Below are 24,164 nucleotides of genomic sequence, written 5' to 3' on the forward strand. Positions count from 1 at the left end.
GGAGGGTGGGAGGGAGGGAGATGCAAGAGGGAAGAGATATGGGAACATATGTATATGCATAACTGATTCACTTTGTTATAAAGCAGAAACTAACACACCATTGTAAAGCAATTATACTTCAATAAAGATGTTTAAAAATAAAAAAAAATTAAAAACAAAATAAAAAGTCATCACTGAACCCAAGGTTCACCTACATTTTCTCCTATATTATCGTCTAGGAGTTTTATAGTTTCACATTTTACATTTAGGTCTATGATCCATTTTAAGTTTTTGTGAAGGTGTAAGGTCTGTGACTAGATTCCTTTTTTTGTGTGTGGATGTCCAGCAGGTTCCAGCATCATTTGTTGAGAAGAATATCTTTGCTCTGTTTTGTTACCTTTGCTCATGTGTCAAAGATCAGTTGACTGTATTTGTGTGGGTCCATTTCTGGGCTCTCTCTTCTGTTCCATTGATCTGTCTCTTCTTTTACCAGCACCACACTGTCTTGATTACTGTAACTTTATAGAAAGTCTTGAAGTTGAGTAGTGTCAGTCCTCCGACTTTGTTCTTCTTCTTCAATATTGTGTTGGCTATTCTAGGTCTTTTGCCTCTCCGTATAAACTTTAGAATCAGTTTGTCAATATCCACAAAATAACTTGCTGGGATTTTGAATGAGCTTGTGTTGAATCTATGGATCAAGTTGGGAAGAACTTGACAATACTGAGTCTTCCTATCCATGAACATGAACTATCTCTCCACTTATTTGGGTCTTTTTTGATTCCTTCAATCAGATTCTGTAGTTTTCCTCATGTAGATATTATACATATTTTGTCAGATTTATTCCTAAGTACTTCTTTTTGTATGTGTGCTAAGGTAAATGATATTGCGTTTTTAATTTCAAATTCTACTTGTTCAATGCTGGTATCGAGAAAAGCCACTGACTTATGCTTATTAACCTCGTATCCTGCAACCTTGCTTATTGGTACCAGTTTTTGTTGTTGTTGTTGGTTCCTTGGGATTTTCTATGTAAACACGTCACCTAAGAACTAAGACAGCCCCTTCCCATCAATAAACCTTTAATATCCTTTTTTTTTTCCCATCTTATTGTATTAGCCAAGATTTCCAGTATGATGTTGAAGAGAAATGGTGAGAGTGGACATCTCCGCCTTGTTACTGACCTTAGGGTAAAAGTATCTAGTTTCTCACCATTAATTTTGATGTTAGTGTAGAATCTCTGTAGATGTTCTTTATTGAGTTGAGGAAGATCTCCTCTATTCCTAGTTTGCTGAGAGTTTTTATTATAAATGGGTGTTGCATTTTATCAAATGCTTTTTCTACATCTATTGATATAATCATGTGATTTTCTTCTTTAGCCTATTGATGTGATGGATTACATTAATTGATTTTTTGGATGTTGAATCGGGCTTGCATACCTGGGATAAATCTGAATTGGTCATAGTGTATAATTTTTCTTATACATTGTTAGTTTTGAGTTGCTAATATTATATTGAGGAATTTGCATTTTCTGTTCATGAGAGATACTGGCCTACAGTTTTCCTTTTTGTAATACCTTTATCTAGTTTTGTTATTAGGGTATTGCTGGCCTCATAGAATGAATTAGGAAGTTTTCCCTCTGCCTTTATTTTCTGGGCGAGATTGTAGAGAATTGGTATACTTTCTTCCTTAAATGTTTGGTGGAATTCACCAGGGAAACCATCTGGGCCTGATGCTTTTAGAAGGTTATTAATTATTGACTCAATTCCTTTTAATAGACAAAGGCCCATGCATACTATCTAGTCCTCCTTGAATGAGTTTTGGTGGATCGTATCTTTCAAAGAAGTGGGTCATCTAAGTTATCAAATCTATAGGCATAGACTTGTTCACAATATACCTTTATCAGCCTTTTAATGTCCATAGGATCAGTACTGATGACCCCTTTCTCATTTCTAATACTAGTAATTTGTGTCTTCTTTTTTTCTTGGTTAGCCTGGCTAAAGGTTTACCAAGTTTTTCATCTTTTCAAAGAACCAGCTTTTAGTTTCATTAATTTTCTCTACTGAGTGTCTGTTTTCAATTTCATTGATGTATGCTCCAATTTTATTATTTCTTTTCTTCTGCTTATTTTGGATTTAATTTGTTCTTCTTCTTGTTTTCTCAGGTTGCACAGGAAGGCTAGAGGAGGCTGCAGTCGTCTATCTTCCTCCCCCATTGGTTAGGCCCTGATCAGACCCCAGTGAGCTGGGCTCGGGGTTTCCCTGAGGGCAGGTCTTTAAGAAGAACAGAGTTGTCTGGGCATATTTCACAATGGCTCCTTTCCCCTCCCCTGCCAGAAATGGGGATTTTTCTTTGATCTTCGGCGTGAGAACCCGGTTAGCTTCCAGGAGGTAAAGCCCGCGACAGCGTAGGCCCTGAGCCTGGGTACGCTTCCCCCGCCAGCTGCCCGCGCTCGGCCTCTCTTAGTGTCCCGACCGTGCGGTGCTCTCTGCTCAGTGGGCTCTGACTCTCTGGGCCTGTCTGTCTGTCTCCCTGGTTTGGGGGGCAGCAGTTTGCCCTGTGACTTTGCTCCTCTGAGGGACCTAAGAAGAATCATCTATTTTCAGCTTGTTTGGATTGTCTCTCGTGAGGATTGAGTGACAGCTTCCAAGCTCATCACGTGCTGGACCAGAAACTGGAGTCCCTTTCATCCCTTTTCATCTCAAGTTTCTAAGTAGGAACATATTTGTTAAAATTCCGGCTGTTTCTTTTCAAAAGTTGATTCAAACTTCACAAACCTGGATTGCTTTTGCTGTAGTTCAATTCCAGGCAGAAGTGCGAGCCTCAAAGAGCCGGGGCTGCGGAGCAGGGGCCGGCGGCCCACGCCTGCCCGAGACCCCGGCCTCGCCCGCGCTGTGGATCGGTCGTCAGCAACACCTGCCACGCCGCGCCCAGTGGTGTTTTCAGACTCGACACAGCCTCCCGCCAGGTTCGCCTGCTCAGGGCACGGCCGCTGCCTGTTTTATCATGGTTCTTGTCACTGACAACGTGGAGGTTTTGCTGGAGTCAAATGTACATCGAAGGTACAGCTGTAAATAAACTGTGGGCTAGCCAGGTACTTTAGGACGAGTTTGATTTAGTAATAAAATATGTCTGCAAATGGTTACTTGGAAAAAGGAAGAGTTCAACAGACGTGGCACCTGTGGAGCTTGAGGTGCAGGTTTATCAGAAGCGCAACCTGTTCTGTTTCAGCTTCGTCTGGAGCTGCTGTGTCTGCACGGCCCCTCTGCTCACAGCCCTGCGGCCCGAGGACAGGACACTCGACGTCCAGCGCCTGCTAGGGTCGTGGGAAGAGCAGCCCCAGCCCCGGCTCCCGCCAGGTCTGCTGGGCCGCTCCAAGCTCCTCGGCAGGAAAGGCAGACGCTGCGTCTCAAGCGCAGAGAGAGCTCAGGCTACGGGGCCGGGGAACGATCACCTGCTGGCTGGGACCCTGCTCTCAACGCTGATGGAATCACTGCTTCCCAACTTGGTGAGTGCGATCCGCCTCCCGAGTGAGTGGTGATCATGAACCTGAACAAACCGACATAATCAGCCGCTCCCACAGTTATCACACCTGGGGAGGCATCTCAGATTAATGTGGTCCGGCTCAACAGCCCAAGTGGAGCTCAGACGGCTTTACGTGTAACATGAAGAGACAACCCTGCGTGGATGAGAAACGCACACCGAATGGCGCGGGGACGGCAGCTCCTCAGATCAGGGGACAGATTCACACGCCCGCGTGTCATGAGCACCTTGGGTGACTCTTCTCAGCACAGACACACCGTGTTGACCCATTAAACATGGGGCTACGTTTTCTGCTCTGCCACAAACATATGCTCTCGCCCATTTTTTTCTGAAACATGCTATCCTCCGGTTGTGTTTTTCATTTTTTTTACTTTCTCACGTTCGACAGGAACGCAGATACAAAACACTCCCCTCTCCTCTTAACTGTATTATAGGAAAGCTAGAGTCACCTGCCAGAGCCGTGAGGGGTGGCAGAGATGCAGTAATGGGCTGGGACGGCCGCAGGCGGGGCGGGGTGGGGCGGGGAGGGGGAAGCCGCCCAGCACAGGCTGGCCACCTCGGCCTCAGAGAAGCCGGAGAGCAGGTGTCCTCACGATTCCCTGCTTAGTGACTGCGCAAACCCCTCGATCAAACCCAGACCATGCGGTGCTCTCGCAGGAACACTGGGTGGGAGGGACCAGGAGAAGCCAGACTAGCGGGCAGGGGGTCGGGGGTCCACCAAGATGGAGAATCCCAGAAGACAGCAGAGCACACATGGAGTCTTACCTTTAAAGTCAAACTGGGAGATGTTTTTTAAGGATTCGTGAAGAAAGTAAAAGCTTCCTAGTGCCTGTAGAGCAAACAGAGAAATGGAGTGAGGCCAGCACGGGAGCGTTTCTAAAGCAGTCCTGAGCGGTGACTAAGAAGCTCTGTGGGTGAGAAAAAGAGCTCAGCTCACTGCAGCCCAATCACAGCCCCCGAACTCAACAGTCAGCCGCAGACACTTCCCGACCCAGGACGCCAGGAGCGCCAGCCGCTAGCCAACCCCGAGGGGGCATCTCCCCTGTGGACGCACCCGCCCCCCCGCCTCCCGTCTGCTGCAGGGTCCAGCGGTCCAGCGGGCGAGGGTCGGGGCAGAGTGGATGGCTCCTGAGTGCAGGACACGGCTCCGCTCCGGGCGGCACAGCCTCGCCACGGCGCCCCCTGCCCCTCGGCAGGCCAGCCGCCCGCTGCCCGGTCCAATCCCTCCCGGCTCACTGGCTCGTCCTTCGGGACTGAGCTGCAACCTCAGAGCCTCCGGAGCCACCGGCCCAGCCCATCCACGATCAACAGCGCAAGCAGCCACGGAGCGCACGCCGGGCGCCAGGAGCTGTTCTGGGCGATGAGGCTGGTCCTGCTCGCCCCGCTCAGGGAAAGGCCAAAGTGCAGCGACTGGGCTGGGGTGGGGATGGGGCATCTGGCGCCAAAAGCCACTTGTTTACCTGGGATTCAGACTTAACTGCGTATGTGCGTGTGTAGTTACACATCTTTTTCGTGTGTATCCATGCGTGTGACGGGGACTCAGGCACGCGGTCAGTGCCGACAGGCTCCCCACGGCGCAGGCACAAAATAAACGGAGCGCACGTGCTGCTTGCCTGACTCACCCATCAGGTCTCTGCCCCGAATCCTCTCCGAGAGGAGCTGGGCACCTTGGCGCACACACCCGAGGACCAGCCTCCGCTCTCTGTTCTGACCGTGGACAGTCAAGGCCCCTCCAAGAAGAGGGACGTGGGCAGCACTGGGCCCTGGAAAGCTGCAGGACCACACCCATGAGCGAACAGACATCTTCCCGTTTGCTTGGGTAAAGAAAGCGCTCAAAAAAGCGTAAGTAAATAACGCAACTGCAAAGATTTGAACTATTGCCTCATTGGATGTGATAAAGCTAACATAATATTAAGAAGTTTACAATAAATAAATGGAAAATAAATTGCCAATGCAGGTACAGAGCTGTAACTCATAGAGTCAGAAAATCCATAATTAGCTCTAACGAATATTTCAAGTCAAAGTTCAACTCAACTTTTTCAACGTCTGACCAACTCCATCGACACAGTTCAGGGCCCATCTGTCACAGGCTGTGAGGACAGGGGGCAGGAAGCAGCCTGCCGACGGACGCCGGCTCGCGGGTCCTCTGACCCCGCACCTGTCAGCAGTGTGTTCGTCACGTCTCAGAGTATTGACTCCTTGACTGTTCTGCTAGAAACAATTAAAATACTTTTTACATATTTATAAACCTGACTGTCAAGAGTGCTTATTAATTCTCCATTAGCGAAATGCAGTCCAGCCGCTACTGTGTCCCCGGAGCAGCAGACACAGGGCGGGCGCCCTGACCTCTGGCAGCAGGATGGCCTCAGGGGCGGCCTCGCCCCGCAGCTACGGGGACCCAAGGCCAGAGTTCTCGCGACAGGGCTCTGAAGGGGTGCCGGGTGCGGGCCGGATCCTCGAGGGTCTGCAGGGCTGCGAAGCCAGTCCCCTGCCTGTAGCGGGTCAGCTAACGGCTAACGGGACCACAGGCCACGCCTGGGCGCTCGTTTGCCTGCGGGAGCTGAGCTCTGAAAGCCGCAGGCCGCTCTGCAGATACACAGAGCCAGGGCACGGGACGGGGCTGCAGGGAGACGGCCCCCATGCTGGTCAGGAAGCCACGCATCCGCAGACGTCAGCCAAGGGTGGATCTGCGGAGGGCACCACGGACGGAGCCGCCGCCCACCCGCCGCGGCCCGGGGACTCACCGGCAAAAGCTACTCCTTGGAAACACCCCTCCACCTTTTATTTGCAAACAGACCAGACATTCATTAACCGATCATTTCTGCGCCGACATTAGCGGCCCAGGTACAGGTTAGCCCTCGGCCCCCGCGTCCAGTTGGCTTTCAGACAGTTCCGAACCCTCAAGTCAAATCGCCTGAGCAGGAAGGGGCACAGGAGCGAAATTTTCTTCTCCAGATACAATGAAAGAGGAAACCATACACGTGCTTCTCGCACACGACCCCAGGGCGCTAACTGTGCCTCTGAGGGCACCGTGGGGGCAGGAAGGCCGGGTCTCAGCTCCCAGGGCGCCTGCAAAAGGGAGCTGCCCTCCTCGAAGTCCCAGGGAACACCCCCCGCCGTCCCCCAGGCAGGGGCTCCCCGAGAAGCCAGCTGCCGCATTCTAGGACAGGAGAGGGCGTGCCAGGGGGCCACACACAGCCCAGGGCCGGGGAATCTGCCCATCAGGAGGGCCAACTGCCTTTAAGTGCAACACAGCTCCTCCAGGAAGGCACTGCACTACGTTGTTTCTACAGATACAGCATTTTCAACATGTCATTTTCTAAAAAAATAAAATAAATGCATCTGAGAAGAGGATAAAAACTTCCTAAGACACTGCTGATAACCAATCCTCAAGTCTGCAGCAAACCACAGAACGTGAGCTGCTCTACGTTAGAATCAATGGGCGTGAATGACTCACGGCTGGAAAGGCCCCTTGGTTTGCAGATTATGATGAACCCCTGACACGTCACCTGCTCTATCCCACGGAGCAGACAGCGCCCCCAAATGAGGTACGGCCCTGCATGTGCACACACGCTGTGCTCAGCTCAGCACTGACATTCCAGTCAGGATCAGATGCAAACATCTCCACCCTCGGAGAACAAAGTTCAGGACACGAGAGGCTGTGATGTGGACCCAGGCTGGCTGTGAGTCCCTCGTAACACGGGGGGCCCGCAAGCTCTGAGCACACAGCCATGGGGAGACGGACAGCTCCACGGCCTCCCAGCTAGTTTACACCCAAGGGAAGCCGTGCATAAACGCACACACAGAGCTCTCTCTCGGAAGCCGGGGCTCTCAGGACACACGCACGGGAAGGCAGGAGGCACTGCCAGAAACACCAACAGACCCAGCAACCAAATGCCTAACAACGTGCAGACAGATACACGTGATCCAGTCCTACAGTGGAGCACTAGCAAGGAGAACAAGCAAATCACACGGAAAACCACACAGGGGCTTCGCAATGTTGAGAAAGAGGGAAGTTCCTGAAACTTCACGGGGCATGGTGCCAAGATAACAGAAACACAATCAAAAGAGTGCGTTTAAACAGAACAAAGGAATAAAGTGATCGGCACAAAATTCAGCATGGGGGTTACGGGGGGAGCAGGGCGATAAGCAGGTGCACACGGGGTGTCACTGCTCTAGAAAGGCCTTAGGTTGTGTGGGGACTTCCAAGGTGTCCGCTGTGCTGGACACTCCCAACACAACTGTCCCCCCAGAGGTGGCTGCCATCCCGAGTGTCAAAGGCACCCCTGGAAGGGCTCAGAGCCTTCACCAACTTTATCTGCGCCATCGTACCTACTCCCTCCTCAGGAACTTGTTTTGATGACTGTAGCTTTGTAGTATAGTCTTAAGTCAGGGAGTCTGATCCCTCCAGCTCCGTTTCTTTTCCTCAAGATTGCTTTGGCTAAGGAACTTGTTTTATTTTCCATTCAAAGTTCTATTTTAGAAACGTTTGATGTTGCAACATGTAACATTAGCTTATTTTTAATGCTACAAGATTCAATATACAATAATACTGCAAGTTATTTATCCAGTTTTGCTGTTGGACATGAAGACTGCTTCCAATGTTTTCACTATTAGAACCAATACTGAAACGAACATTGCACGGTGTCCTTGAGCACATGGGAGAGATACACACCCGTGTGTATTAAATGTGCGTGTGTGTATGTGACATGCGGCTGGGGTTTCTGGGTCACAGTGGATGGGCATCTTCCACGCAGGTTTCTGCACGGCGCCCAGCAGTGCCTGCTGCCCCACACCCTCGCCAGGACCTGGTGCCGGCACACCTAGATCTCTGCCAGCCGACGGGGGTGAAATTACACATCACTGTTGTCTTATTTGCGTTTTCCTTAGACTAGCGCAGCTGAGCACCTCTTTTTAAGAGGAGTGGAAACTTGGGTTTCTCCTGTGAACACCTTATTCTTATCCTTTGCTTATTTTCTATTTCCCTTGTCTACTACTTGCATTACAAAGAATTCCCCCACTCTCTGTGGCTTACCTAGTCAATTTTTATGGTATCTTTCATGAAATGAAAGCCTTTATTTTTAAGGTAGTCAAATTAGCTGACATAGTCCTTTATGGTTTCGCCTTTACGTCTTGTTTGGAAACAGCTCCCTAGTCTGACCCCACAATGAGTCTCAATATTCCATGTAAAACGTGTAAGGTTGTTTCTTTCCCATTTAGGTTTTTACAATAACAGGGACTTATTCGTGGGTATGGCGCAAGGTGAGATCTAGCGTTACTTCATTCCACATGGAATTCCATACTGCCGGTTTCCCCGTTACGTATGTGACGACTCATTTACCACATTTCCATCCGCTTGGGGATCTGTTCTCTGGGCTCTCGGTTCTGTTCCATTGGTCTATTTCTAATAGCACTTTTTCCTAGTTTAGCTTTATAATAAGTCTTGTTATTTAGTAGCATAAATAAATGCCCCGTTTTGCTTTTCTTCACAATTGATTTTGTGATTTTTGGACCTTTATACTTGCATATAAAACTCAAGAACAACTGCCAAATTACACCCAAAACATCCTGCTGGGGTTAGGATTACAAACACAGATTGACTTGGGGACAGCTGACGTCTTTGTGATACTCAGTCTTTCTGCCCATAAACACGATATATCTTTAACCATATTGAGGTCTGGTTTCTGGTTAGTTAAAGCAGTGAATTGCTTTAAGAGATTTTAAAATGTTAAGCCAGCCTTGCACTCTTGGCACCGGCCTGGCTTGATCACAATGCACAGGTTTACAGCTCGCTGGATCCTGTCTGCGGTGCCGTGTCCAGGGTTTTGCCTGTTCCCAACCTTTTCTCTGTCCTCACCACCCGGTGAAATCACTAAGCCAAGTCTTCGTGACGGCCCAGCTGCAAATCCGAAGGAGACTTTCTGGGACCCTCAGCTTCCCAGCAACACGGGACCTGTCCTCCTGTCACCGACCTGTCCTCCTGCACAGGCCTTCATTTCGGGTGTCAGGACACCACCCTCGGCCTCCCCGGGGTCTCTTCCCCAGCTCCACGTGGCAGCAGCCGCCAGCTCACCGTGCCGCGCCCGCCCCGGAGGCCAGCCTCAGGTGCAGGGCACTCAGTCCCCATGCGGACTTCCCTCAAGAGTCCAGCCTCTCCGACTCAGGACATTACGGCGTCGGTCCCCCTCCTGCTCCCACTGGAAACCTCGTTCTCTCTGGACGCCTCCCGCTGTTTCTCCACCACCACGTCCGCCCCAAACGTCCACTCCCCACATGAACTCCACGATCACAGAAACGTGTCTCTAACCTCCCCTGCCCCCCACCAGGTGGGACCCCTGCTTCCTCCACTGCTTCCCCGCCTCTCCCCCACCTGCTGCCGGGGCCACCAGAAGTCTGGCCCTGTGCCCCTCTGCTCTCCAGTCAGCCTTCCTCACGACAAGCCCGCCCAGCTCACAAAGCTCTGGCCACACTGGCCCTTCCAGGCCTGGAGATGGCCCAGTTCTGCCGTCATCAAGGCATTACCTGCTATGCCAGCTTCTTCTCACGAGAGCCTGAGGCCACAGATTTCCATGGAAATAGAGCCCTGAGGCCGCAGGTTTCCATGGAAATGCTGCCTCCTCTGAGCAGCCCTCCCGGACTGCAGCCCTGCAGAGCCCTGTCCTTCTGCGGTGCTGCCCACTCTGGCTGTGTGCTTATTCCCTTCTTTACCGGGAGTGGAGGGAGCTCCTTGAGGGTGGTCTGGTCACCTCTGAGTCCCCAGCATAAGGCCTGGCACATGGCAGGAATCCACCGGTCAGGCGAGAGAGTCGCAGAGGCGCAGGGCACCCCGATGAGAGACGGGTCCGCAGCTCTGGAGCCAACGCGCAGATTTCAAATGACAACCTAACACGCAGCCTCCAGCGCCTCCAAGAAGCTGAGCCTGACTGCGAAAAATAACGCACTTTCACCAATAAGGGGAACAACCGTTTCACAAGAGTAAGCCCCAAGACTCCGGGTTTTAAAACAATTTAATAGATTGAGTAATAAATCAAAGCAAAGTTACTATAACATTCATTAGATTATAAACAATAATAAATGAAACAAGGCTCTTGCTTCCATCAGTGCAGCGCTTCATTGATCGCCTCCGTATAATAAACTCTTGGACGGGCAGCCTAACTGGCCGAGGAGGCACGACTGGCCGTGTCAGCCCGCGTCACCAGAAGGCGGCTGCGGGGACGCTGCGTTTAGGTGTTGCTGCTTCTCCGAGCAGCTCTGCGACCTCAAACAGGAACTGACTGACTCTCCACGTCAGCCTGTGGGCTAAACACGGAAGGACGCCCCCGGACCCCCGCTGACCCTGCAGCCCCACTCCAGGCAGCCCGCCTGCGCCAGGGACGCGTAATGTCATTTGGTCTCCCGCCGACTGCGGCATCAGAAGTTAATCAAATCGGTTGTCCACTGTATTCATCCACTTACGAAGTTAATGATATTCCGTTGCTGAATTAAAAAGCATTTTACGAAGCGTGCAGCAGGGCGGCCGGCATGCTGTGCCCCGGGCGCTGAGCCCTGTCACAGCCGGGCTGTGCTGTCCCGCGTTGGGCTGCCCAGTGCCCAGTGCAGGCCCTGCTGTCCTGACGGGGTGGCAAACCGCGGCGACAGCCGCTCCGCGTCCCCTGTCCCGCGACAAATCCCACCAGGCTGACATGCTGCTAACCCTTCCAGTCGCCGCGTGAAGAGGGCTGGCGTGTCACCAGCGTCCTCGCAGGCGGGCTGCGGGGAGGGCACATCGCCACGGCCCCGCGCTGCGAGGACGCTGGTCCCACCCCGACCTGCGCACGGCGACCTTGGACCCAGGACAGCCCTCCCAGAGAACCCACCCACCCCGCAAACCGTCCGCACCATCTCGACCGCGCTCGGGCAGCACGAAGTCTGGCCTGAGAGCCTGAGGGCGGCGCGGGGCGCGGGGCGGTGACGGGGGCCTCGGAGGGACGGTCAGCTTCTGAGCGGGGGGCGCCATCCCCAGGACGTCCTGACAGAACAGGTGGAGCCGGGGTTCTGCCAAGGCAGCTGGAGGTGGGCTCTGCCATCGCCTGAGACGGGGAGGGTTCGGGAGGGAAGGCGTCCAGCTTTGGACAAACTGGGGCTGAAATGGCCCTAAGACACCTCAGGGGGACATCAGGCCCGGAGTCCAGGACAGACGTTTGGGCCCAGATGTAAATGGGGTGGTTGGTGTGTGGAGAGCCCCTCAGGAGGGACAAGAGCCAGTGCAAAGGGCAGGGGACAGGGGGCCGTCAGCAGGGACATGGCGGGTCAGCGGGGGCACGGGGAGGCCAGTAAGGACACGGGAGGTCAGTGGGGACAAGGGGAGGTCAGTAAGGACACGGGGGGGTCAGCAGGGACATGGGGAGGTCAGCAGGGACATGGGGGGTCAGCAAGGACATGGGGAGGTCAGTGGGGACACAGGGGTGGTCATGGGGATACAGGGAGGTCATGGGAACAGGGGGTCAGTGGGGACCAGGAATGGTCAGCGGCGACCAGGCACAGTCAGGGAAGAGGACAGGACAAGGGCAGGAGGTGTCCTGGGGGTGGTCTTGAGGGGGCATGGCCACGGGGCCTGACCCGCCAGCACACTGAGTGCGCGGGGCTGGGCACCGAGCCCGGATCCCACAGCTCGGGGCAGTGGTGATGTGGAAGAAATTCTGGCAGGATCCCGCAGCCGAGGAGCCCAGGCAGCTGCTGCACCCCGAGGGCAGGGACTTGTGGGGGCCCCGGACCCGCCCAGCACCTGGGAGACGCTCTCAGACGCCCCCGTCCACGACCCGACACCCTCCTCCCCCCACAGAATCACTCGCTTTTGTTCAAGGCAGTATCTTGGACCCTCCTTTTCAAAAGGGAAATGCTACCGACTTCGCCTGATGTAACAAGTTCCAGGAGCTGAAGCCTGGCAGCAGGTGAGAAAGTAAATCCGTCCACGAGACAGAATTCACGCTGTGGGCCCATCAACCTCCAAGGCGGTGGTGAGAAATGCCGCAGACCCCTAGTCCCTCGGCAAGCACCCCCAAACCATCTTTAACTTTACATCACCTAAGTATATCGTCTCAAAATGAGATTCCTTTGCAGTATGAATGTTCTTTTCAATAATAATACCTTGCAAATGGAAAGTTTTGATAATGAGCAAAGAAAAATATCCGACTTAAAATAACAACTAGTTTTAATTATGAAATTTGTTGCCATACTTCCATGTCTAAATGATTACCAAAGTAAATCAATAAACTTTTACGCCAATTAAATTACGTAGAGAGTTTGCATCATAATTATTAAAACAGCTCTGACTCTCATCTTTTGTCTTCTAAAAATCATTAGCTTTTCAATTACAATTTCATTCCTACAAATGTTCTGGAGAAATAGGCTATGAGCATTATGGATGTAGGATTAAGTAAAGTAAAATGCACTTTAAGAGCCAGTCAACACGGATGCACGCTGTTTACAAACTACCTTCTGCCATCAGAAAAGCCTGGGCGTATAAAATGCTATTAAAAAGGTTTAATTGATTTTTAAACTTCAATTATATTGGGAAACTGCCATCTACTTCTGTTTCAAGTAATTTACCCCAGTCCTGAGCCCACAGAAGTGCTAAAACAGCAGCATCTGCAAAGGGCATGGCTCGCAGGGACCCCAGCCGCTCAAGCCTCACAGCCCTTTGTCAACACGGCAGGGTCCTGCGGACACTGATTCCACTGACACCACCGCCTGCTGGCACTGGTGCTGGTGGGTTTCAACCCCGCGTCTACACTGCAGGAGCTCTTTCCCCACCACGTTCGCCCCACACCCGCTCACTGCTCTCGGTCCTTCTGCCTCTACTTTCCACCTGGGGTCCTTTTCCTTCCGCAAGAAGAATGCCCTTCAGGATTTATCGCCCCTTGGGTGGGTCTGCTGGTGACAAATCCTTTTTGGTTTCATTTGAATAAAAACGTCGATTGCGCCTTCCATCCTGAAGGTATTCTGTGGATCCGGGATCCTATGCCGGCAGCTTCCTTCTGGGACGCGGCCTCGGCTGGGAAGGCGGCCGTCAGCGTCACCGCTGCCCCTTGGGAAGGACCCCGTCTTTTCCCCACGGCAGCTTTTAAAGAGTCCCCTTTGTTCAGGGTTCTGTTCAGTTTTACTATGATCTGTCTGGACACAGACTTTTTTTTTTATCCTGTTTGGGGCTCTTTGGGATTGCTGAGTCTGTGCGTTTGTCTCTTACATGCCAGAAACTGTCACTTATTATCTGTTCAAACACGACTTCTGATGCCCTCAGTGTTCCCCTCGGCTCCAATTCCACGTCTGTCAGACCACACACCTCCCACCCCACCCTTTGTCTTTCCACGATTCCTTTCACCATTTTCTGCTGGCCCACCGGCAGTTCATTAATCTTGTCTTCAGCTCTGCAGTTTCTAGCCTTGTGATCTGGGCAAACACCAGGAAAGCCTCATTTGTAGGGATGGCCTGGCCCAATCTGCCTGCCAAGGTCTGTGACCACCACGTACAACAGTGTCCTTAAAGGAGCACCAGCCGCACGGTCCCCTGTCCTTTCCTGGAGTCAGGGCCCCGGCCAGCTCCAAACGCCGGTCCTCAGGCTTCGGAGCCTGCGTTCACCTGACCAGCCTCTAGGTCGCACCCCGACGCTGACCGTCCCCCACTGCGCCCTGGCTCCAGCCCACCTTCCTCCCCTCCCCCTCTTCTGGGCGTGAGCAGCCCAGGGGCTCAGAGCGCGGCTCCGGAGCAGAGCCCCGAGCTCAGATCCCGCACCTGCTCTCCCTGATTTGGGGACCCCAGTCCCGTTACTGGGCCCCCCTCGGTGGCGTGGGAGGTGCGCCCTGTGTCTGCTTTTTAGGGCCACTCTGACCCGCAGAGGGCGGTGCTGGACCGGGACACAGCCGCTCTGAGTTCACCACCAGGCCGGTCAGATGGTGAGAATCCTCTCCCACCACCCGGGGCCCCGGCCGCGCCGCGAGAGCGGAGCACAGCTCAAAGGCATCCTCGCTGCCCGGGGAATAGGGCGGCACAGCAGGGAGGGGCGGTCAGCCGGGAGAGGCTCCCACCTGCCTCTGCGTCACCCCCTCGGCGAGCCTGCTGTCCCCGCTCCGCTGCGCCAGGAGCCCTCACTGACCGCCAGCCACCCCAGCCAGACAAAGGCAGGAAGGAGGCGGCTCCCACACGCCCCACGTCTCACGTCACGCGGGCAGCGCGGTGCCCATGACGGGAAAGCAAGGCCCCTCCTCCCTCACCTCTCCCTGAGGCCAGGTCACAACAGCCGCCCCCCGCGGCCTCGACGGGAAGGGGACCTACTGACCCTACTGACGAGGTCACGAGGTCACGGAGAAGCAGCAGGACCACCACTCCTCGCCTGCACTCCCCGGGCGCCGCAGGGCTCCCCTCCCTTAGAAAGGAAGAGAAATCAGTGTTTCCCCAGGACGGAGGATCCAGGCAGGGAGAAGATCAGGAGAGCTTTTACCCACAAAAGAGGGAAACACCGGCCTGTGTGCTGATGCGGACAGTCGGGCCCAATGGGAGAAACCGATGGTGGGGGGGCTCCTGGCGGCACCTCCAGGGAGGCCGGTGGGGACACCGAGCCCCCCCAGCCGTGAGCCCAACGCCCCTCCACGGCCGGGAAGGGGCGGACGAGGCCCAGGTGCGCCCTGTCCTCAGTGGCCGGGGCTCACACGTCCTGCCTGCCCACTGGTCACACAGTCACTGGCAAACGACTGCGGGGAGGGTCTGACACGCGGGTGGATGCCGGCGGGAAGGGAACGGGGCTTGAAGTGGGGAGGGGGACGCAGGGGCACCGGGGCCGGGCCCGGGGCAGGAGGCGGATCGGGAGGCCTGGGGGCAGTGCCAGGCTCTGGCGGGAGAGGGGATTCTCGGGAGGAGGTCTGGGGGCCTGGGATTTGCCAGGGGTGGCCCGAGGACCCGGGGGCTTAGGGGCTGCAGACACTGCAGGGAGGGCGGGGGCCGCGTGGGCAGGGCCGGAGGACGCCCCTCGGGTGCTGGGGGCTGTGAGGGCACGGAGGGCAGGTCCTCCTGTGTGCACGCGCGACACTACATGCCCTGGGGGCCGCTGAGTCACTGTGTAACATGCAGCCTCAGCCCCCGACCCCGACGAGGAGGAGCTGGGGCCACCTCGGGAAACACGTGTAACGAGAGCAGGGAGAGCCGTGATGGAGCACAGCTGCCCTGGGCTCACAGCAAAGACCCCAGCGCCGCGAGCCTGTCACCCCCACGCCCGGACAGTCTCAGTGAGCCTCTGGTGGCACCTCGTCCCGTGTCAGAGAGGAGAGCCCTCCTGGGGTCCGCCCTGCCGGCCGCCCCGCGCCCCGCCCTTGACCAGCTGACGGGCGCGTCAGTGCCACTCCAATGGGGCTTGGCGAGCGCACGGAGGACTGGCCGTCACTCTCCCACGGCTGTCGAGGAGAAGGGCCCGACAGAGCACGGCCACCTGTCCCAGGAGTGTCCTTGGGAATCGTCCTGACTAGTTTATGAACCCGGGTCACTGAGGCCCTGTCCTCCTCTGTAAGGATGCGCTGGCAGGTCTAAAAGCGCAGGGTTAAGATAACGCGCGTGTGCGTTCCCTCTCTTTACCGTCTATCTGCGCCTCGGGCGGGGCTGCAGGGGCCGTGCCTGTGACCCTCTGGACTGCCCACCGGGTCCAGTCACTAGTGTTTCTGGGCCTTTCTGTCCCCAAGTCCCCAGCTATAGAATGGGGGAATCATGGTCGCGCTCTCAGAACAATCCTGGCAAACAGCAGGTGCCCAATAAAATCGAGTAGTGCTTGCGATGCATCAGAGCGCGGCCGTTTTTGCAGAAAGCCACAGAACTCAACCAAACAAAACGTGCTACTGTTAAGGGCTGAAGATCAGTGAGCTAGTCAAGAATAAGTAAAACGGAAAACAAGCTTTTAAGTCACACTGAAGAAAAACGATAAGCCCTTGTAACGCTCCCAAGTGCAAATCCACGCGTCTCCTGAGCAAGGGAGCAGCGTTTCTTCACTTCCCTGATCGGGCGCTAATTAAATCTCTAGGCCGCTGTTTAAAATAAGGCCGTCATGAACAGTGATCGAGGTTTTCATTGTTCCCTGCTGAGCGATAAAATCAGTCACGTTAAGTTTTTATTACGTAACCTCTACAAAGTGAAACGTTTGAGGTTAAGATATTTGACGTGCCCGGCATGAGCCGGGAGGTGTCTGGCAACGCGCCTGCTTCTGAAAAGGGGATGTTCTGCTTCATTTCCACGCTCTCTCCACCAGCAGCACCTGCACGGTCGGGGGTCGCCCTGACTACAGGGAAACTTAAAGACGAACTGGAAGGAGACAAAGGGCCAAGACTTCCTTGGTGAACGTGCAAGACTCTCAAGTCACGTCGTCCAAAAAGGGACCGGTGACACTTAAACTGGCCCCGCCACTCCCGCTGTCGCCACGCGGCCCAGATCCCGAGTGCATCTGAAAGACGGAGGCGTCTGCTGGGTGTGACCGAGACATAAGGAAACATAACAAACACTTAGAAAAGTTACACCTGAAAAATCTCCACTCCAACTTCTGGTCGATGTGCTCAGCCAAAAGGTCACAGCTCGGAATTTGCTAGATAAATAAATGTTGGTGAGGCAGATGAATCACCGGAGAATTGATGCATGGCAGCGAATGAATAACCTGCAAATGCCTCCCAAACCCCATTATTTCCACTCTTCCAGGAGCCCGAGATTCATGCCCCCGCATGCTGCCAGTTCGTTACCGAGAAGCACCATCCCTCTTCCGCTCTCACCGGGCAGCGCGCAGCCCCTGGAGGGCCCTTTCATGTTTAATTTCCCATCATCCGCTCCACTGAACAGCTTAATCTCTGCTTGTATGATCAATACTATATCAGTGTAAATTAAAATGACAATTTTAAAGTAATTAAGCCTGTTAATGCTCGATTCAAATGTCATTATTTGCACAAGGGATTGAGGAGAAATTACAGCGTGTCCAGGGTGACAGGAAGATGTCTGAGCTGCCCGGCTCGGCCTCGGGGAGCCACCGGGGGCCTCGGCAAAGCGGATTAACTCTGCCACGCCCTGCCAGGCTACCGCTCCAATTTCTAAAGAGGATAACACAATTTGATAAATTTAATTCCAGCTACAAACTCAATTATTGTGATAATAGATGAAAACTGGGGGGAGATCCTACACAAGGCCCACATTTTAAAAAATACACTTAACTCCGGAATGAGATACAACAGTTGTGATTTGATTTGATTTGTTCTCTCTCTTTTGAAAACCCTTTAAATAATTTCGATGGTTGGAACAAGAGCGCACATTTATTAAATAGCGTAGCTCTGACCCAAATGGGGCCGCAGCCCCGCCGACTCAGGTCACAGTGTAACGTCTGCTGCCGCTCGTAGCAGCCATTATTAGACAGGCACAATCACATCATGCATTACTGGCTCTCGTAAACTGATAAATAAACCTCAGCCTTGCCCATTCCCGGCTGGTCTGGTCCCAGCCCGGAAAGATGCGTCCAGCCGTGTTTTTCCTGAGTGGCGGGTGGGAGTGGAGGATTCATTAAAAAACATTAAACAAACAAAACATCACCTTTGCCCGCCCAGTACCTGGGGCACTGGGCACAGAGTACGAGTCAGAGCCTCTGACTGATTCTCCTGCACAGGTGTTTCTCCACCTGAGCCACTTACGGGGGGGGGCCCACACACGGGGGACGGTGTCCACAGCACTGGAGGGGCTGCTCCAAGGGGACACCTGCCGTCCCTGGGCCTCATCCTTCAAATCACCAATAAAAGCTGACAACCAAACATTAATATCAAGATGAAGAGAGAAGTGTAGCAGTTTCCGTCTGAAAGATGTGTAAGCGCCCTGCGGCCCATCTCTCAGGGCCTCCTTGGACCATCGCGGACACTGCTGCCCCGGAAGGTGGCCGGGAGGAGCAGGAGAGCCACCGCAGGGGGCCAGGGCCTCCCCGTTCCAGGGGAGCTGACTGGGGCTCAGCAGCCTTCCGTCGCCTGAACGTCCCTCCACTTTCTGCAGAGGAGGGAGGTCGTGGTTGGCACTTCCCCACCATGTCCTGCATGTGGAACGGGCCCTGCCTGCTGCCCGTCTGTCGATGTGACAACCTCCCGGTCCTCACCGTCCCGCCAGCAGGATGGCGGAAAATCCACGCAATCGTAGAAGCATGTCTGCACGTGGCTCTCCTCTTTGGCTTCTAACTACAAACATCCCGACTACAGAGTATCATGTTCGAAGGTGAGGAACTAGACAGGAAGGAATTTTTAACGATGCATTAAAATTAACCACAACGTGGAGGAGAGTCGGGCACATGGTTATTTGATTTTAAGGCAAACGTGGGGAGGGGCCATCAGGGTGCTGACATTCCTCCCTTTCAACCCGGAAAACAATCATACAATGAGGAAAACCCCAAATCTCAACCCACTTTTCCTTGTAGTAGTTAAAAAGCAGGACTTCTGAAAGGCAAGGGATACGAAACCAAGGGAAAACCATGGGACACGCTGATTTTCAGGACAGGTATTTGTGTGAGTCTCGGAGGTGGTGCCCTGGGCTCTCGGGACACAAGGCACCCGGGAGGGCGGCTCTAGGTGAAGGTGACGGGCTCGGCACTGTCGGCCTTTCCTGAGAACACCAGGAATCCTGCAGGAACACGGGACGCGGATACAGTTTCCGGGCTCCGTCCGCTTTTCACCTCCTCTTGTCCGACGGGCCTGGAGCAGGAATAGCTCAGTTGGCGGGTTCACCCTGAGGCGGCACAGTCCGGAGACGCTGGCGCCCAGCCACCGCCTCGGAAAGGTCTGGGCAGGGCGGGGCGGCCTCTTGACGGCTCGGCACCCGGCTGCAAAGGGGGCTGTGGGGCCCCTGCCAACAAGCCCCCCGCCGACAGGGGCCCCGATCCAGCACCAGCCCTGAGAGCCCCGCCCCGCCCCGCAGACGGCAGCCACAGCGGCCCCCCGTCGGGACCCCTGCCCCGGGCTTGCCCGACGCCACTTCCTCTCTTTCGGGGGCAGGGCTGGGGCCAACAGGAAGCAGCACAGTCTGGGTGGGCGAGTCGAACAGACATAAATCCAGAAAGGATGTGGCCGACAGGCGGAGCCCAATGGCCACATCCCCCGCTGCGTTACAGCCCACGGGCACCGCGAGGCACGGACAGGGAGCGGGACCTCCGCCAGCTGGCCGCACGTGGCGGGCACCAGGCTGTGCTGTTCGCCCACGTGGGCCTGGGGATGAAGGCACAGGGCAACCGGAGACCAGCCAGCGAAGCCCAGCACTGGCCACCCTCACGGTCCAGCGTGAGGACTAGCGCCCAGACGGCGGATGCAGCTCCGTGTACGCAGCGGGCACGAGCCGGGCGCTGGCCCTCGGCAGGCTGTCCTTCCCCGGAGACCCTGCACCTCGCTCTCCTCGACGGGCTGCGGACGGTCTACAAGGCAGAGCCCGGCCACCCCACACCACCCCGAGCTCCGCCTGGACCCCGGCCTGTCACAGGAACTCAGGCGTCGTCCACGCGGGAGGCTGGCCGATGCCCACCTTCCCGGGAGCCCCTGCTCACCAGGCCTTCACGGCGCCCTGTGCCCGCCCTCCTCTGGGGACGGGCTCTGAAGCCCGATGGGCCACACTCCTGGGGCTCAGCTCCTGGAGTCCGCTGTCCAGCTGCAGGCATCGGGGGGGGGTCTGCTCGGGGGTCCCCCGGCAGCAAGAGGCTGGAGCCCCAGCGCAGAGGCGCAGGGTCCCGGGAGAAGGGCGGGGGTCCTGGTGATCTGGGGGAGCTCAGGGCTGGGGGGCGGGGGCGTGCCACTCGGGCTGAATGAGCGGACAACAGGTGAACTGTGCGTCGCCGGGACCACTCTCCATGTTCACTGCTTCACTGATTTCCTGTCAAAACATGCTAACAAGCCTGAAAGTCCTTAAGAGCTTTACAATTTTTCAGTTGTTCACCGGGACATTCCAGGAGCTGCATTTGTTTCCAGGCGGCGGGTGACACGCGCTCCATCACACCTGTCTGCCCCTGACCGATCGCCACCCGGGCCCTGTCGCTGCCACCGAGAGCCCGGCCCGATTCCCACCCAGAGAGCCGGCCGAGGGTGCGGGAAGGGCCCTGTCAGCGGCCCGTAGTGGTGGGAGGGAAGCAGAGACAAACAACCGCCTGGACCAGGAAAACTGCCCCAAGCGGGGCTTTGGGCAAAGGAACAGGGGCCCCTTCACCAAGGAATCACATCAATACGGCCACGACCCTGCGCACACAGTGAGCACTATGTAGGTGGGGGACAGCCTGGGGACACTGGGGTGGGCAAGCATGGGCAGCTGTGTGATCAGCCTGTGGCGGGCGGGGGAGTCACGGCCGCGATGGGGACCACTCCTTACACCACGCGGCTGCGCGTGGGCCACTTCCTGCACCCCCAGCCCCAGGGGCTTCTTCCTAGCCCCTCCCCCCACCCAGCCTGCAGACCCCACGCCCGTCTCACAGGCCCCATCACAGGAACGTAAATCACGTGCAAACGGACTGGCCAACTACACACCAAAAGACAGCACCCGCCAGCCCAAAGTAAGGAGAAAATGTGCACCAAAGTCAACACTAATTATTTCATTGAGTTGGAACAATGTTACATTCAAAATCAATAGAGCCTTATTTAACCTAAAGAATGAATTTTATACTGATAATATCTGCATAGGGCACATGTGAAATTGAAAATTATTCACACTCTGCTGTTACTTCTTGCGGAACGTTAAGTTTCCTCAATCATAAGACATACAGAACGATTCGTATGGCTTTTACCTGGAGTCAGCTTGTAATGGAAATATCCTTTTTCAGTTAAATCATTTAAAGTTTGACTGCTTATCAGCCATTAACCACATGACTAGATATTTTTCACAGTGTTATTGATGGATATAGAAAACTGTATAGACTTAAAGTTTGCAATTAATTGAGGCGTTACATATCTACACACCTGTGAAACCATCACCACAATCAAGGTAACAAGCACAACCGTCACCCGGGGGGGTTTCCCTGTGTCCCTTGGTCCCCAGATAATCCCCTCCTCCAGTCCCTGTCTGAGGAAACCACTAACTACTTTCTGTCATTGTAGATCAGTTTTCGTTTTCAAAATTATACAAATGGAGTCACACAGAATGTGTGTTTCGTCTGGCATCTTTCACTTGGCATAATCCCTGACATCCATCCGTACCATCTCCTGTATCAACAGTTCTTCACCTTCCACTGCCGAGTGGTACTGTAGCTGGTCTATCCACTGACCTGCTGTTGGCTGTTTGGGTCGTCCACAGTTTGGGGGTAAAGTTGCCATAAACACTTATGTACAGTCCTTGTGTGGACATGTGCTTTCATCTCGCCTAGGTGGGTACCTAGTGGTGGAAAGGCTAGGTCATATGGTAGGTGTATTTTTATTTATTTATTTATTTTTGGCTGTGTTGGGTCTTCGTTTCTGTGTGAGGGCTTTCTCCAGTTGCGTCAAGTGGGGGCCACTCTTCATCGCGGTGCGCGGGCCTCTCACTATCGTGGCCTCTCTTGTTGCGGAGCACAGGCTCCAGATGCGCAGGCTCAGTAGTTGTGGCTCACGGGCCCAGTTGCTCCGCGGCATGTGGGATTTTCCCAGACCAGGGCTCGAACCCGTGTCCCCTGCATTGGCAGGCAGATTCTCAACCACTGCGCCACCAGGGAAGCCCGTAGGTGTATTTTTAACTTAAGACACTCCCCACGTGTTTTCCCCAGTGGTTGTGTGACCTGACATTTCCGCTGTAGCAACATCTGAGAGTTTGGCTCTTCCTCACCCTCTCCAGCACCTGACGTGGTCAGTCTTTTCACTTAAGTCTTTTCACTTAATAGTGGAACATTTGTGATCTTTAACAAACAATGTGCTCTTCATTGCATTGCTCTAGTGACTGATGGTGTTGAGTGTATGTTCACATGCTTATTTGCCATTTCTATACTTCATCCGGTGAACTGTCTGTTCAGATCTTTCAGAAATTCAGTTGTCTGGTTAGTACTGATTTGTAACAGTTCTTTATATGTAGTACTCTAGATAAAGTCCTTTATCAGAGATATTTTACAAATATTTTCTCTTTGGCTGTGAACAATTTTTGTATCTTTTGAAGAACAAGTGTTTTTCATTTCGATGATAGCTTAATGTTTTCTTTAGTAGTAGTTTGTGCTTTTTGTGTCATATTTAAGGACTCTTTGCCGAAGCCAAAGTCACTAAGATTTCCTCCTATGTATTCCTGTAGAACTTTTACGGTTTTAGCTCTTACACTAGGTCTGTAGTCTGTTTGGGTTAAATTTTCATAAGTTTTGAAGTAAGGATTGAGGCTTTGTTGTTGTACATGGCCATCTGTTACAGCACCAGCTGGGAAAAGACTATTGTCCCCACACTGAGTTGTCCCAATACCTTCGTCAAAAATCAGTGGTGGGTGGGCCTGTTTCTAGATTCTCCATTTTGGTCCATGATCGATTTCTCTGGTTTTACAAGACTACACTGTCCTGAGTACTGTAGATTTATAATAAATCTTAATCAGGTAGTATAACTCCTCCATCTTTGTTCATTTTCAAAGTTGTTTTGGCTAATCTAGGTTCTTTACATTTCCATATAAATTTTAGAACCAGTTTGTCAATTTCTATTTAAAAAAAGAGTCTACTCTGATTTGGATTGGTACTGCACTGAATCTTTACATAGATTTTGGGAGAAATGACATCTTAACAATACTGAGTTTCAATCCATGAACATGGTATATCTCTCCATTCTTCTTTAATTTCTCTCAACAGTATGCTGTAGTGCTTATCTTTGGCCTAAGTTATTCTAAATATTTCATATTTTGGTGCTACTATAAATGGTAATGTTATTTGAATTTCATTTTCCACCTAAATCATTTACAAGTTGACAGCTTACAAGCTATAACTACATTACTAGATTTTAAAGACATAAACAAAATACTTTTCCATTAGCAAATCCATTCTGACTATTCATGAAAGCACTGCATTTTGTATTGTTTTTCCCTGAAGGAGATATTGTCCTCATTACATTCAATGCAGTCAATTCAGTAAAGTTGATCTCAAGCCTCAAACAATTTGCCCTTGGCTCTGGACTGTGTTTTCAAAACTACAGCACAGAGGGGTGGAGATATGCATTGGAAGGTGCAGTGTGGTTTGGCTGGAGTGAAAGGGTGTGTGTGCAGGGACGGGGGATGTAAGCTGTACTCCAGGACTGGTCACACCCTGGCTTCCTCATCCCAGGAGACTCAGAATCTGCACTGTCTTCACCTCCTGGATTCGGCCCATTTCTCCTTAGTGTTCACTAGGGGACATGCCCTGGATGGCTCAGGCTCAGAGAGAGGAAGGCACAGAGTCAAGAAAATAAAACCCAAGTGGGTCACTACTTCTGGTGCGCTCTGGGTACTGATTTCAACAAGAACTTCAAAGTCACATCTATAGGCCTTTCACATTCCAAACAACCCGCCCATCCCTTCCCTGCCTCTCTGATGGCCTTACCTCTTTTCCCAAAACTCTGCAATGGTTCCCTGCCGACCACTCAAATTCCTCTGCCTGATGCTCAAGGAATCTCCAGGATGCTAGCCTCCTCCCTCACTGCAATCTCTCTCAGACAGCCTGTGTTCAACGGCCGGAACTACCCCCA

The 24,164-nt window shown here is 53.4% G+C and overlaps 1 protein-coding gene across 6 annotated transcripts in view; it reads right to left on the reverse strand.

Annotated features, from left to right (window-relative positions):
- Positions 1 to 24,164, reverse strand: part of INPP5A (inositol polyphosphate-5-phosphatase A) — a 181,723-nt gene that overhangs the window by 58,117 nt on the left and 99,442 nt on the right. For 5 of the 6 annotated variants that reach the window (XM_057530898.1, XM_057530895.1, XM_057530896.1 and 2 more), the window contains exon 5: positions 4,282 to 4,345. The exons of the other annotated variant lie outside the window; for it this stretch is intronic. In XM_057530898.1, coding sequence (XP_057386881.1) covers positions 4,282 to 4,345 — 64 coding nt within the window. The remainder of the gene's footprint in view (positions 1 to 4,281; positions 4,346 to 24,164) is intronic. 6 annotated transcript variants of the gene reach the window in all.

Source organism: Balaenoptera acutorostrata, chromosome 16, assembly GCF_949987535.1.
Source record: "Balaenoptera acutorostrata chromosome 16, mBalAcu1.1, whole genome shotgun sequence".
Taxonomy (NCBI): domain Eukaryota; kingdom Metazoa; phylum Chordata; class Mammalia; order Artiodactyla; family Balaenopteridae; genus Balaenoptera; species Balaenoptera acutorostrata.